The sequence below is a fragment of the Heterodontus francisci genome, chromosome 32, assembly GCF_036365525.1.
Source record: "Heterodontus francisci isolate sHetFra1 chromosome 32, sHetFra1.hap1, whole genome shotgun sequence".
In the NCBI taxonomy this organism is placed as follows: domain Eukaryota; kingdom Metazoa; phylum Chordata; class Chondrichthyes; order Heterodontiformes; family Heterodontidae; genus Heterodontus; species Heterodontus francisci.
This window is the reverse complement of record NC_090402.1, coordinates 7,281,872-7,294,534: the sequence shown is the minus strand read 5'-3', so window position 1 is coordinate 7,294,534 and position 12,663 is coordinate 7,281,872. Positions and strand designations below refer to the sequence as shown.

The window sequence follows — 12,663 nt, the reverse complement described above, 5'->3', positions numbered from 1 at the left end:
ATTGCCTTCAGGAAAGGAGAGGGATTTGATAAACCTGGTGGGATCTTTTGAAGAGGCACAGACCTGACTTCTGGCTGAGTTAATTCTTTACTTTTAAAAGAATATTACATTTCCAGGGCTTCTCAACTTAACATAATATCAGTCCCAATGATGGTGGTAAATTCATACATCAGGTATGGAGGCTGAAAATTGATAACTATAGTTAATAATTGCTGTCCTGCTACTTTGGTTCCAGGGCCCAACCCATCGACTAGATATAACTCCTGTTGACACTGAGAAATTCCATTCAACACTTCATCTGAGTGACCTTTCCACAGATGATGAGGAGGCTGTACATGAGAAGATGAATCAGTATGAGAAGAAAATTGACTGTCTTATGAACCAAGTGGGATCGCTAAAAAATGAAGTAAGTTTTAGCAAAGGTCATGGGAACATACTATTTTAAAAGATGGTAACAAATTGAGTAATATGCCATCAGCTCTTAATTGAGCTTCATACCGTTGCTTTCTTCATATCTCGAAACTTCTCAAAGTGCTTTACAAAATGAGCAGACACTTTTATCTCGGCAGCCAGTTTAATTCCAACAATGTATGAAGGGTACTGAAATGAAAAATTAATTTTATATTGGTCATGTTGCTTGAGGCAAGAATGTTGTCTGGGACACCCGAAGGTTTGTTTGCTCTTTAAATAGTACCACAAGCTCTTCAATGTAAATTGGAACAGGCAAGCAAGGTTAACGCCTCATTTGACGGCTGGTAGATCCAACCATCCAGCACCCCTTCAGATTATGTAGTCAAGAGTGAGGCTTGAAACCATAACCCTCTGATGCAGATGCAAAAGTTGATCTATAGGAGTTGAATTATGTTGGCTGTTGCTTGACCAACTCAAACTTTCTATATTATAACCCTTGTATGCACCAAACAGATCTATCTTCAATCCGTCAAGAAATGTGATTGATTCAGTTCTCTTGTTTTAAAACTGACTCAGCAATGTCCCTCATATCCCTTATCCTGTGTGGAGTGGGAAGGAAGGCAAATCCCTGATTTCTAATTTTGCTTCTCTCATTATCTGCAGCAAAAATAAGTTCAGTCACCTGTGAGTCTTCTTCATAAGTTACACACCCGAAGTCTCAAGTGATCTTTGTCACTTCTGTCATCGTTCCCACTTGAGAATCCTAATTGTGGTAATTATTTTTGTAGATTGAACTGAGGAAGAAAAATCACCTGTTGGAACAGCGAGAGGAGGAATTGAATGTGTCTAAGCGGTTGATTGAAGAGAAAGAAGAAGAATTAGCTGAAGTCACCAAGGAGCTGGTTCTTACAGAGCACAAGAATGAGCTGCTTCAAAGAGACATTGAGATGTTGAAAGAGGATCCAGATGTTTCCTGGTACAAGATTTATAACTAATTTTCTCCTTGGCTTCTATTAGGGCTTTCTCCTTCACGCAACCTGCATCAACTGGAAGGACAGGCACTCCAGGCCATGAATGTTGCCTTGGAGCAGGAATACATTCATTAGGGGAGGCGGTGGCGTAGTGGTGTTGTCACTGGACTAATAACCCAGAGACCCAAGGTATTGATCTGGAGACATGGGTTCAAATCTCACCACAGCAGAAGGTGGAATTTGAATTCGATTAATAAATCTGGAATTAAAAGTTAGTTTAATGATGGCCATGAAACCATTGTCGATTGTTGTAAGAACCCATCTGGTTCACTTTAGGGAAGGAAATCTGCTGTCCTTGCCTAGTTTGGCCTACATGTGACTCCAGACCCACAGCAATGTGCTTAACTCTTACATGCCCTCTGAAATGGCCTAGCAAGCCACTCAGTTGTACCTAGCCGCTACGAAGTCAATAAAAAGCAATGAAACCGGAAGGACCACCTAGGCACTGGAAACAACAACGGCAAACCCAGCCCTGTTGACCCTGCCAAGTCCTCCTTACGAACATCCGGGGGCTTGTGCCAAAGTTGGGAGAGCTGTCCCACAGACTAGTCAAGCAACAGCCTGACATAGTCATACTCAGGGAACCATACCTTACAGACAATGTCCCAGGCACTGCAATTCCTATCCCTGGGTATGTCCTGTCCCACCGGCAGGACAGACCCAGCAGAGGTGACGGGACAGTGGTCTACAGTAGGGAGGGAGTTGCCCTGGGAGTCCTCAACATCGACACTGGACCCCATAAAGTCTCATGGCATCAGGTCAAACATGGGCAAGGTAACCTCCTACTGATTACCACCTACCGCCCTCCCTCAGCTGATGAGTCAGTACTCCTCCATGTTGAACACCACTTGGAGGAAGCACTGAGGGTGGCAAGGGCACAAAATGTACTCTGGGTGGGGGACTTCAATGTCCATCACCAAGAGTGGCTCGGTCGCACCACTACTGACCGAGCTGGCCGAGTCCTAAAGGACATAGCTGCTAGACTGGATCTGCGGCAGGTGGTGAGGGAACCAACACGAGGGAAAAACACACTTGACTTCGTCCTCACCAATATGCCTGCCGCAGGTGCTTCTGTCCATGATTGTATTGGTAGGAGTGACCACCGCACAGTCCTTGTGGAGACGACGTCCCGCCTTCACATTGAGGATACCGTCCATCCTGTTGTGTGGCACTATCGCCGTGCTAAATGGGATAGATTTCGGACCGATCTAGCAATGCAAAACTGGGCATCCAAGGGGCGCTGTGGGCCATCAGCAGCAGCAGAATTGTACTCAACCACAAACTGTAACCTCATGGCCTGGCATATCCCCCACTCTACCATTACCATCAAGCCAGGAGACCAACCCTGGTTCAATGAAGAGTGCAGGAGGGCATGCCAGGAGCAGCATCAGGCATACCTCAAAATGAGGTGTCAATCTGGTGAAGCTACAACACAGGACTACTTGCATGCCAAACTGCAGAAGCAGCATGCAATAGACAGAGCTAGGCGATCCCATGACCAACGGATCAGATCTAAGCTCTGCAGTCCTGCCACATCCAGTCGTGAATGGTGGTGGACAATTAAACAACTAACTGGAGGAGGTGGTTCCACAAATATCCCCATCCTCAATGATGGGGGAGCCCAGCAAATTAGTGCAAAAGTAAGGCAGAAGCATTTGCAACAATCTTCAGCCAGAAGTGCCGAGTTGATGATCCATCTCGGCCCCCTGCTGAAGTCCCCAGCATTACAGATGCCAGACTTCAGCCAATTTGATTCACTCCACGTGATATTGAGAAACGACTGAAGGCACTGGATACTGCAAAGGCTATGGGTCCTGACAATATTCCGGCGATAATACTGAAGACCTGTGCTCCAGAGCTTGCCGCACCCCTAGCCAAGCTGTTCCAGTATAACTACAACACTGGCATTTACCTGGCAATGTGGAAAATTGCCCAGGTATGTCCTGTACACAAAAAGCAGGACAAGTCCAATCCGGCCAATTACCACCCCATCAGTCTACTCTCAGTTATCAGTAAAGTGATGGAAGGTGTCATCAACAGTGCCATCAAGCAGCACTTGCTTAACAATAATCTGATCAGTGATGCTCAGTTTGGGTTCCGCCAGGGTCACTCAGCTCCTGACCTCATTACAGCCTTGGTTCAAACATGGACAAAAGAGCTGAACTCAAGAGGTGAGGTGAGAGTGACTGCCCTTGACATCAAGGCAGCATTTAATCGAGTATGGCATCAAGGAGCCCTAGCAAAACTCAAGTCAATGGGAATCGGGGGAAACTCCCTGCTGGTTGGAGTCGTACCTAGCTCAAAGGAAGATGGTTATGGTTGTTGGAGGTCAATCACCTGAGCTCTTGGGACATCACTGCAGGAGTTCCTCAGGGTAGAGTCCGAGGCCCAACCATCTTCAGCTGCTTCAATTATGACCTTCCTTCAATCATAAGGTCAGAAGTGGGGATGTTTGCTGATTGCACAATCTTCAGCACCATTCGCGACTCCTCAAATACTGAAGCAGTCCATGTAGAAATGCAGCAAGACCTGGACAATATCCAGGCTTGGGCTGATAAGTGGCAAGTAACATTTGTGTCACACAAGTGCCAGGCAATGACCATCTCCAATAAGAGAGAATCTAACCATCTCCCCTTGACATTCAATGGCATTACCATCGCTGAATCCCCCACTATCAACATCCTAGGGGTTACCATTGACCAGAAACTGAACTGGAGTAGCCATATAAGTATCATGGGTACAAGTGCAGGTCAGAGGCTAGGAATCCTGCGGCAAGTAACTCACCACCTGACTCCCCAAAGCCTGTCCACCATCTACAAGGCACAAGTCAGGAGTGTGATGGAATACTCTCCACTTGCCTGAATGGGTGCTGCTCCAACAACACTCCAGAAGCTCGACACCATCGAGGAAAAAAAGCAGCCCGCTTGATTGGCACACCATCCCCAAACATTCACTTCCTCCACCACTGATGCACAGTGGCAGCAGTGTGTAGCATCCATAAGATGCACTGCAGCAATGCACCAAGGCTCCTTAGACAGTACCTTCCAAACCCGCGACTTCTACCACCTAGAAGGACAAGGGTAGCAGATGCATGGGAACACCACCCCCTGTAAGTTCCCCTCCAAGTAACACACCATCCTGACTTGGAACTATATCGTTGTTCCTTCACTGTAGCTGGGTCAAAATCCTGGAACTCCCTTCCTAACAGCACTGTGGGTGTACCTACCTCACATGGACTGCAGCGGTTCAAGAAGGCAACTCACCACTACCTTCTCCAGGGCATTTAGGGATGGACAATAAATGGTGGCCTGGCCAGCGACGCCCAAATCCCATGAATGAATTAAAAAAAAAAAGGTTCTATCTAACTCGGACTTAAAAATATTCAATCACCCTGCCTCCACTGCTCTCCAGGGAAGAGAATTCCATCGATGAACGACCCTCTGAGAAAAAATTTCTCCTCATCTTTATCTTAAATTGGAGACCCCTTATTTTTAAACTGTGTCCCCTGGTTCTAGTCCCTCTCATAAGGGGAAACATCCTCTCCACATCCACCCTATCCGGTCCTCTCATTCTTCTTACTCCAATCGTTACAAGTCCAACCTTTCCTCATACGATAATCCCTTCATCCCAGGAATCAGTCAAGTGAACCTTCTTGTGCAAAATAGGTCAGGACGACTCCCTGGTTGACATTATCCATTATAATGAGGTAAACAACTTAGCCAACCTGGCTAAGAACAGATAACATTTATTTGTTGTCCTGGAGGATTGATTCAGTCAGTTAGAGTTCAGATCAGATTGTTCAAAGGCTAATGGTCTAATTGGTGAACTACTGAGTCACCCAAAGGAAGACATTGGTGGTGAAATCGATCTCTAGAAAAAGCGTGAATTTGGCGAGAGTGAAATGGAAACCTATTTTACACCACCCCGACTTTCTTTTCCACTGGAAGAAATGAATGGTAAATTTGAAGAAATACGGAACTGAGAGAGAGACAATATGGCCAGTGGGAGACAAATCATGCTTGATGGAGATTGGTGGAGTACCATGAGGGGATTAAAGAAAACTTGCAGATGTGGGAAGTCAAGTGGATGTTGCTTTTTGAGGTTTCAGCAAAGCTTTTTAGACAGTATCACAAGAGGTTGGACACCAAGGTTGGGCGGTCAAGGCATAGATGGAGTGCTGTTGAAATAAATTGGAAATTGGCTGAAGGCAAGAAAACAAAGACTGGTTGTTTGTGGGGCTTGGTCCATGTGGAAGTAGGTAATACGCAGGATGTTTTGGGGATCAGTGCTGTGACTTACAATGTATAAAATTTCTTGGGAGCGGATTCAGAAAATGAAACGCCAAACCTAAATAGCAAATTGGGAGGAATGGCGAGCAACAGGGTGTTCAGAAACTGAAGCACTGGGATGGATTGACTAATAAATGGCAAATGTCATCTAATTTTTTTTATTTATTCATGTGCGAGTTGGGTGTCGCTGGCAAGGCCAGCATTTATTACCCTTCCCTAATTGCCCTTGAGAAGGTGGTGGTGAGCTGTCTTCTTAAACTGCTGCAGTCCTTGGGGTGTAAGTACACCAACAGTGCTGTTAGGAAGGGAGTTCCTGGAATTTGACCCAGCGACAGTGAAGGAACGGCGATACAGTTCCAAGTCAGGATGGTGTGTGGCTTAGAGGGGAACTTGTAGATGGTGTTCCCATGCATCTGCTGCCTTCTAGGTGGTAGAGGTCACAGGTTTGGAAGGTCCTGTGGAAGGAGCCTTGGTGAGTTGCTGCAGTGCATCTTGTAGATGGTACACACTGCTGCCACTGTGCGTCCGTGGGGAAGGGAGTGAATGTTGAAGGTGATGGATGAGGTGCCAATCAAGTGGATTGCTTTGTCCTCGATGGTGTCAAGCTTCTTGAGTGTTGGAGCTACACCTATCCAGGCGAGTGGAGAGTGTTCCATCACACGCCTGACTTGTGCCTTGTAGATGGTGGGCAGGCATTGGGAAAGTCAGGAAGTGAGTTACTCGCTGCATGAATCCTAGCCTCTGACCTGCTCTTGCTAGCCACAGCATTTATGTGATTGGTCCAGTTCAGTTTCTGGTCAATGGTAATCCCCAGGATTTTGATAGTGGGGATTCAGCGATGGTAATGCCATTGAACGTCAAGGGGAAATGGTTAGATTCTCTCTTGTTGGAAATGGTTATTGCCCAGCACTTGTGTGGTGTGTATGTTACTTGCCACTTATCAGCTCAAGCCTGGATGTTGTCCAGGTCTTGTTGCAACTGAGGAATTGCGAATTGTGCTGAACATTGTGCAATCGTCAGCGAACATCCCCCACTTTTGACCTTATAATGGAGGGAAACTCATTGATGAAGCAGCTGAAAATGGTTGGGCATTGGACACTACCCGAGGAACTCCTGCAGTGATCGACAAATAACTTGTATTAATATAGTGCCTTTAACATAAAACTTCCTGAGGCACATCACAGGAGCGTTATAAAACAAAATATGACACCGAGCCATATGATGTGATGTTAGGTCTGATCAAAAACTTGGTCAAAGTGGTAGGTTTTAAAGAGTGTGTTAAAGGAGAAAAGTGAGGTATAGAAGCAGAGAAGTTTAGGGAGGGAATTCCAAGCCTACGCAGCTGAAGACATGGCCATCAGTGGTGGAGCAATTTAATTCTGGGATGCACAAGAGACTAGAATTAGATGAGCGCAGATATCCTGGTGGGTTATGGGGCTGGAGGAGATAACAAAGATAGGGAGGGGAGAGGCTATGGAGGGACTTGAAAACCAGGATCAGAATTTTGAAAAAAGACATTTCTTTACCTGGAGCCAATGTAAATCAGTGAGCACAGGGGTGATGGGTAAACAGAACTTGGTGCAAGTTAAGACATGGGCAGCAGAGGTTTGGATGGCCTCAAGATTACGGAGGGTAGAATGTTGGAGACCAGACAGGAGTGCGTTGGAATTGTCTAGTCTAGAAGTAACAAAGGCATGAATGAGGATTTCAGCAGCAGATGTACTGAGATGAGCAAAGTTGGGTGACGTTAGGGAGTTGGAAATAGGCAGTCTCAGTGATGGCACGAAAATGCGGTCAAAAGCTCATCTCGGGGGTCAACTATGACACCAAGATTGCGAACTGACTGGTTTAGTCTCAACCTGTTTCCAGGGGGAGGGATGGAGTTGGTAGCTAGGGAACGGAGTTTGGAGTGTGGATTGAAAACAATGGCTTCAATCTTCTCAATATTTAATTGGAGGAAATTTCTGCTTGTCCAGTACTCAATGTCGAATAAGCAGACTGATAATTTAGCAACAGTGGAGGAGTTGAGACAGGTGGTGGTGAGGTAGAGCTGGGTGTCGTTAGTCTACATGTGAAAGCTAGCGCTGTGCTTTCGGATGATGTTGCTGACGGGCAGTGGGTAGATGAGGAAAAGGAGGGGGCTAAGGATAGATTCCTGGGACTCCAGAGGTGGTGATGTGGGAGTGGGAAGAGAAGCCACTGCAAGTGATATTCTGGCTATGATTAGATAAGGAGCCTTGGTAAGTTGGAACTAGGCGAGTGCAGTCCTACCCAGCTGGACGAAAATGGAGAGGTGTTGGAGGAGTTTGGTGTGGTCAACCGTGTCAAAGGCTGCAGACAGGTCCCAGCTGTTCTGTCTTCCTTTAACATAAACTCCAAGATGTCTTTCTGCACAACGAGCATCATTGAAATACATGTTGTTGCTCACAGCTCAGAAATGAAGCATTGGCGGAAAGATAAGGACACCCTGTTGAAAAAGCTGGTTGAGGCTGAGATGGATGGAGCAGCTGCAGCCAAACAGGTTGCAGCCCTGCGTAGTGCCATCAGTAAACTGCGCATGGTGAGTATGATTTTTCTTCTACTTTTTTAGCTTGCACTTTTCAGTCTTTTTTAAAAGTTGCTTCCCACCATCCCGGCACGTCCCATACTGCTAATGGGGAACTGCAAATGCTTAGCACCCGAAATAAAATTGGTGGAAAGGAAGGCTAATGTTTTGGTCATGATCCTTCATGCCAGTGGGCTGACAAGTCAGTCTTTCTCATCGCATGTTGATCTACCTTCTGCAAATTTCTATTTTCTGTTTTTGCTTGGTGTTTCTTTAATAGGACTTCGCTGCTAGCATAGTTCTTTCTAGAACTTTGAAGCCCATGCCTTGTGTGTCATGATGCCATTCTTGAGATGTATTCAGGAGAACTTTTTTGCCCACTATGTAGCAAGTCCAACAAGAGAGGGTGCACTTTTAGACTTTGTTTTAGGAAATAAAGATGGGCAGGTGGAAGGAGTGGCAGTGGGAGAGCATTTTGGTGGTAGTGACCATAATTCAGTCAGTTTTAACATAATTATGGAAAAGGACAGAGATAGGACAGGAGTTAGAGTTCTCAATTGGGGCAAGGCCAATTTTACTAAACTGAGGAGTGATTTAGCGAAAGTGGACTGGAAACAGCTACTTAAAGGTAAATCAGTGTCAGTGGGAGGCATTCAAAGGGGAGATTCAGGGGGTTCAGGGTAAGGATGTTCCCACAAAGAAAAAGGGTGAGGCGGCCAAATCTAGAGCCCCATGGATGTCAAGGAGCCTACAGGGTAAGATAAGGCAGAAAAGGAAAGCTTATGTCCAACACTCAGAACTCAATATTACAGAAAGCTGAGGTGCATAGAAAGTGGAGGTGTGAGATCAAAAAGGAAATTAGGAAAGCAAAGAGAGGGCACGAAAGAATATTGGCAAGCAAAATCAAGGTGAATCCAAAGATGTTTTATCAATACGTTAAGAGTAAGAGGATAACTAAGGAGAGAATAGGGCCCATAAAAGACCAAAAAGGTAACCTATGTGTAGGAGCGGAAGATATTGGTATAGTTCTTAATGAATACTTTGCATCTGTCTTCACAAAAGAGGGGGACGATGCAGATATTGTAGTTAAAGAGGAAGAATGTGAAGTATTGGATGTGATAAAGAGGGAGCGAGGAAGTAGTAATGGGATTAGCATTCTTGAAAGTTGATAAATCACCAGGGCCAGATGAAATGTATCCTCGGCTGTTAAAAGAAGTAAGAGAGGAAATAGCAGAAGGTATGACCATCATTTTCCAGTCCTCACTGGATGCAGGTGTGGTATTGGAGAATTGCTAACGTTGTACCTTTGTTTAAAAAGGGAACCAAGGATAGACCGAATAATTTCAGGCCAGTCAGTTTAACCTCAGTAGTGGCAAATTATTGGAATTTATTCTGAGAGATAGGATAAACTGTCACTTAGAAAAGCACAGGTTAATCAAGGGTAGTCAGCATGGATTTGTTAAGGGAAGATCTTGTTTGACCAACTTGATCAAATATTTTGAAGAAGTAACAAGGAAGTTGAGAGTAGTGCAGTCGATTTGGTCTACATGGATTTTAGCAAGGCTTTTGACTAGGTCCCACATGGCAGACTGGTTTAAAAAAAAAAAAAAAAATCCTGTGGGATCCAGAGAAATGCAGCAAGGTGGATACAAAATTGGCTCAGTGGCAGGAAACAAAGGGTAATTGTTGGGTGTTTTTGCGACTGGAGGGCTGTTTCCAGTGGTGTTCCGCAGGGCTCACTACTGGGTCCTCTGCTTTTTGTGGTATATATTAACGATTTGGACATAAATGCTAGGGGCGTAATCAAGAAGTTTGCCGAAGGCACAAAGATTGACCTTGTGGTAGATAGCGAGGAGGATAGCTGTAGGCTACAGGAAGATATTGATGGTCTGGTCAGATGGGCAGAAAAGTGGCAAATGGAATTCAACTTGGAGAAGTGTGAGGTGATGCAATTGGGGAAGCTAAACAAGGCAAAGGAATACACGATTAATGGGAAAATACTGAGAAGTGTAGAGGAAGTGAGGGCCCTTGGAGTTGAATGTCCACAGATCCCTGAAGGTAGCAGGACAGGTCGATAAGGTGGTTAAGAAGGCATATGGAATCCTTTCCTTTATTAGCTGAGGTATAGAATATAAGAGCAGGGAGGTTATGCTGGAACTGTATAACTCATTGTTTAGGCCACAACTTGAGTACTGTATGCAGATCTGGTCACCTCATTGCAGAAAGGATGTAAGTGCACGAGAAACGGTACAGAGGTGATTTATGAGGATGTTGCCAGGACTGGAAAAATGCAGCTATGAGGAAAGATTGGGTAGGCTGGAGTTGTTCTCCTTGGAACAGAGAAGGCTGAGGGGAGATCTGATTGAAACATACGAAATTTTGACGGGCCTGGATAGAGTGGAGGTTAAGGGTCTATTCACCTTAGCAGAGAGGTCAGTGACGAGGGGTCATAGATTTAAAGTGAATGGTAGAAAAATTAGAGGGAAGATGAGGAAAAACTTTTTCACCCAGAGAGTGGTAGGGGTCTGGAACCTGCTGCCTGAAGTTTATGTTTAGTTTAGAGATACAGCACTGAAACAGGCCCTTCGGCCCACCGAGTCTGTGCCGACCATCAACCACCCATTTATACTAATCCTACACTAATCCCATATTCCTACCACATCCCCACCTGTCCCTATATTTCCCTACCACCTACCTATACTAGGGGCAATTTATAATGGCCAATTTACCTACCAACCTGCAAGTCTTTTGGCTTGTGGGAGGAAACCGGAGCACCCGGAGGAAACCCACGCAGACACAGGGAGAACTTGCAAACTCCACACAGGCAGTGCCCAGAATTGAACCCGGGTCGCTGGAGCTGTGAGGCGGCAGTGCTAACCACTGCGCCACTGTGCCGCCCTTAAAGGGTAGTTGAGGCAGAAACCCTCAATTCATTCAAAAGGGGTCTGGGTATACACCTCAAGTGCCGTAAGCTACAGGACTGCAGACCAAATGCTGGAAGGTGGGATTAGAATAGGTGGATTGTTTTTCAGCCAGCGCAGACACGATGGGTCAAGTGGCCTCTTTCTCTGCCTTGAACTTTCTATGATTCTATGCCAACTTAAGCTTGAGGCCAAGTGGAGAACAGAGGAGAATGTCAACAGCTATCTTTGAAAATTTTGAAGTTAAACCTGCTAGTTCAAAACCCAGGGGTTTTTGCTTCTTGCAGTCCAAAAGGATATATGTTTTAAGTCTTGACCACTCAAATTTAATAGATGGTCCTGAAAAGCACCCTGTTAAAACCAAACCACTGCTAGCCCTTTCACTGGCCAGAGTGTACTGCTAGGAGACTGGATTAGTCAATTCAGCATTGTCAAATTCCAATCATAGGCTTATTTTATGGAGAGAGGCTATCTGATTAATATAAAAGCAAAGTACTGCAGATGCTGGAAATCTGAAATAAAAACAAAGTGCTGGAAATACTCAGCAGGTCTGGCAGCATCTGTGGAGAGAGAAGCAGCATTAACGTTTCAGGTCTGTGACCTTTCATCGGATTCTGATTAGTTTGCTGCTAACCCAACAACCGGAAAGTGAATGTGTTCAACCTTTCCAAGGCAGTGAAGAAAGCAAGTAAAGTGTACAACTAAGGGTGTGACTATTGAGCCTAAGGAGGTGATAAATTTATATCTGGCATTGGTGAGGCTACATCTGGAATATTTTGTGTTTTGCTCTCCATATGGCAGGAATGATGTAGAATTGTTAGAGGGAGTCCAGAGCAGGTTACAAGACTGATTCCTGAATTTAGAAGGCTGACAAATGCGAGTTCACCTTAGAGAAAAGTCGGATGAGGGGGGAAACGTGTTTGAGCTCTTTGATTTTCAGTTAGATGCAGGAAAATTCTTCTGTTGGGTGCAAGATTCAAGGACGAGGGAACACAGTTTAAAGTTGTCAAAGGAAAATAAGGAAGTTAGGCTTTTTTTCAGTAAAAGGGTCATATTTTTGAACAGAGTAATGGCAGGATGGTGAAACAGAAAAATGGCAGGATTTTTTTTGAATTGGATGAATTAGGGAAAGGAATATTAGACTATTCTAGAATTATATTACGGCACCTGATTGAATAGTACAGCACTGAAGGGGACCATTCAGCCCATCGCTGTGCCAGCTCTTTTGGCACGCAGTCTAGTCTGTCCCATTCTTTCCCCATTTCTCTGCAATTTGTTCTCCTTCAAATATTTATACAATTCCCTTTTGAAGGTTACTGTTGAATTTGTATCCATCACCCTATCAGGGAGTGAGTTCCAAATCCTTAAAGTTTCCTCATGTCGCCGCTGGTTCTTTTGCCAGCCACCTTAAATCTGTGCCCTCTAGTTATGACTTTCACCTATTGAAAACTTTTATCTAAATCCTT

The 12,663-nt window shown here is 45.0% G+C and overlaps 1 protein-coding gene across 6 annotated transcripts in view; it reads left to right on the top strand.

The window, feature by feature from the left end:
* The window catches only part of odf2a (outer dense fiber of sperm tails 2a), a 120,599-nt gene that overhangs the window by 16,727 nt on the left and 91,209 nt on the right, over positions 1 to 12,663 (top strand). For all 6 annotated transcript variants that reach the window (XM_068012130.1, XM_068012127.1, XM_068012128.1 and 3 more), the window contains exons 4-6: positions 236 to 406; positions 1,200 to 1,387; positions 8,162 to 8,291. In XM_068012130.1, coding sequence (XP_067868231.1) covers positions 236 to 406; positions 1,200 to 1,387; positions 8,162 to 8,291 — 489 coding nt within the window. The remainder of the gene's footprint in view (positions 1 to 235; positions 407 to 1,199; positions 1,388 to 8,161; positions 8,292 to 12,663) is intronic.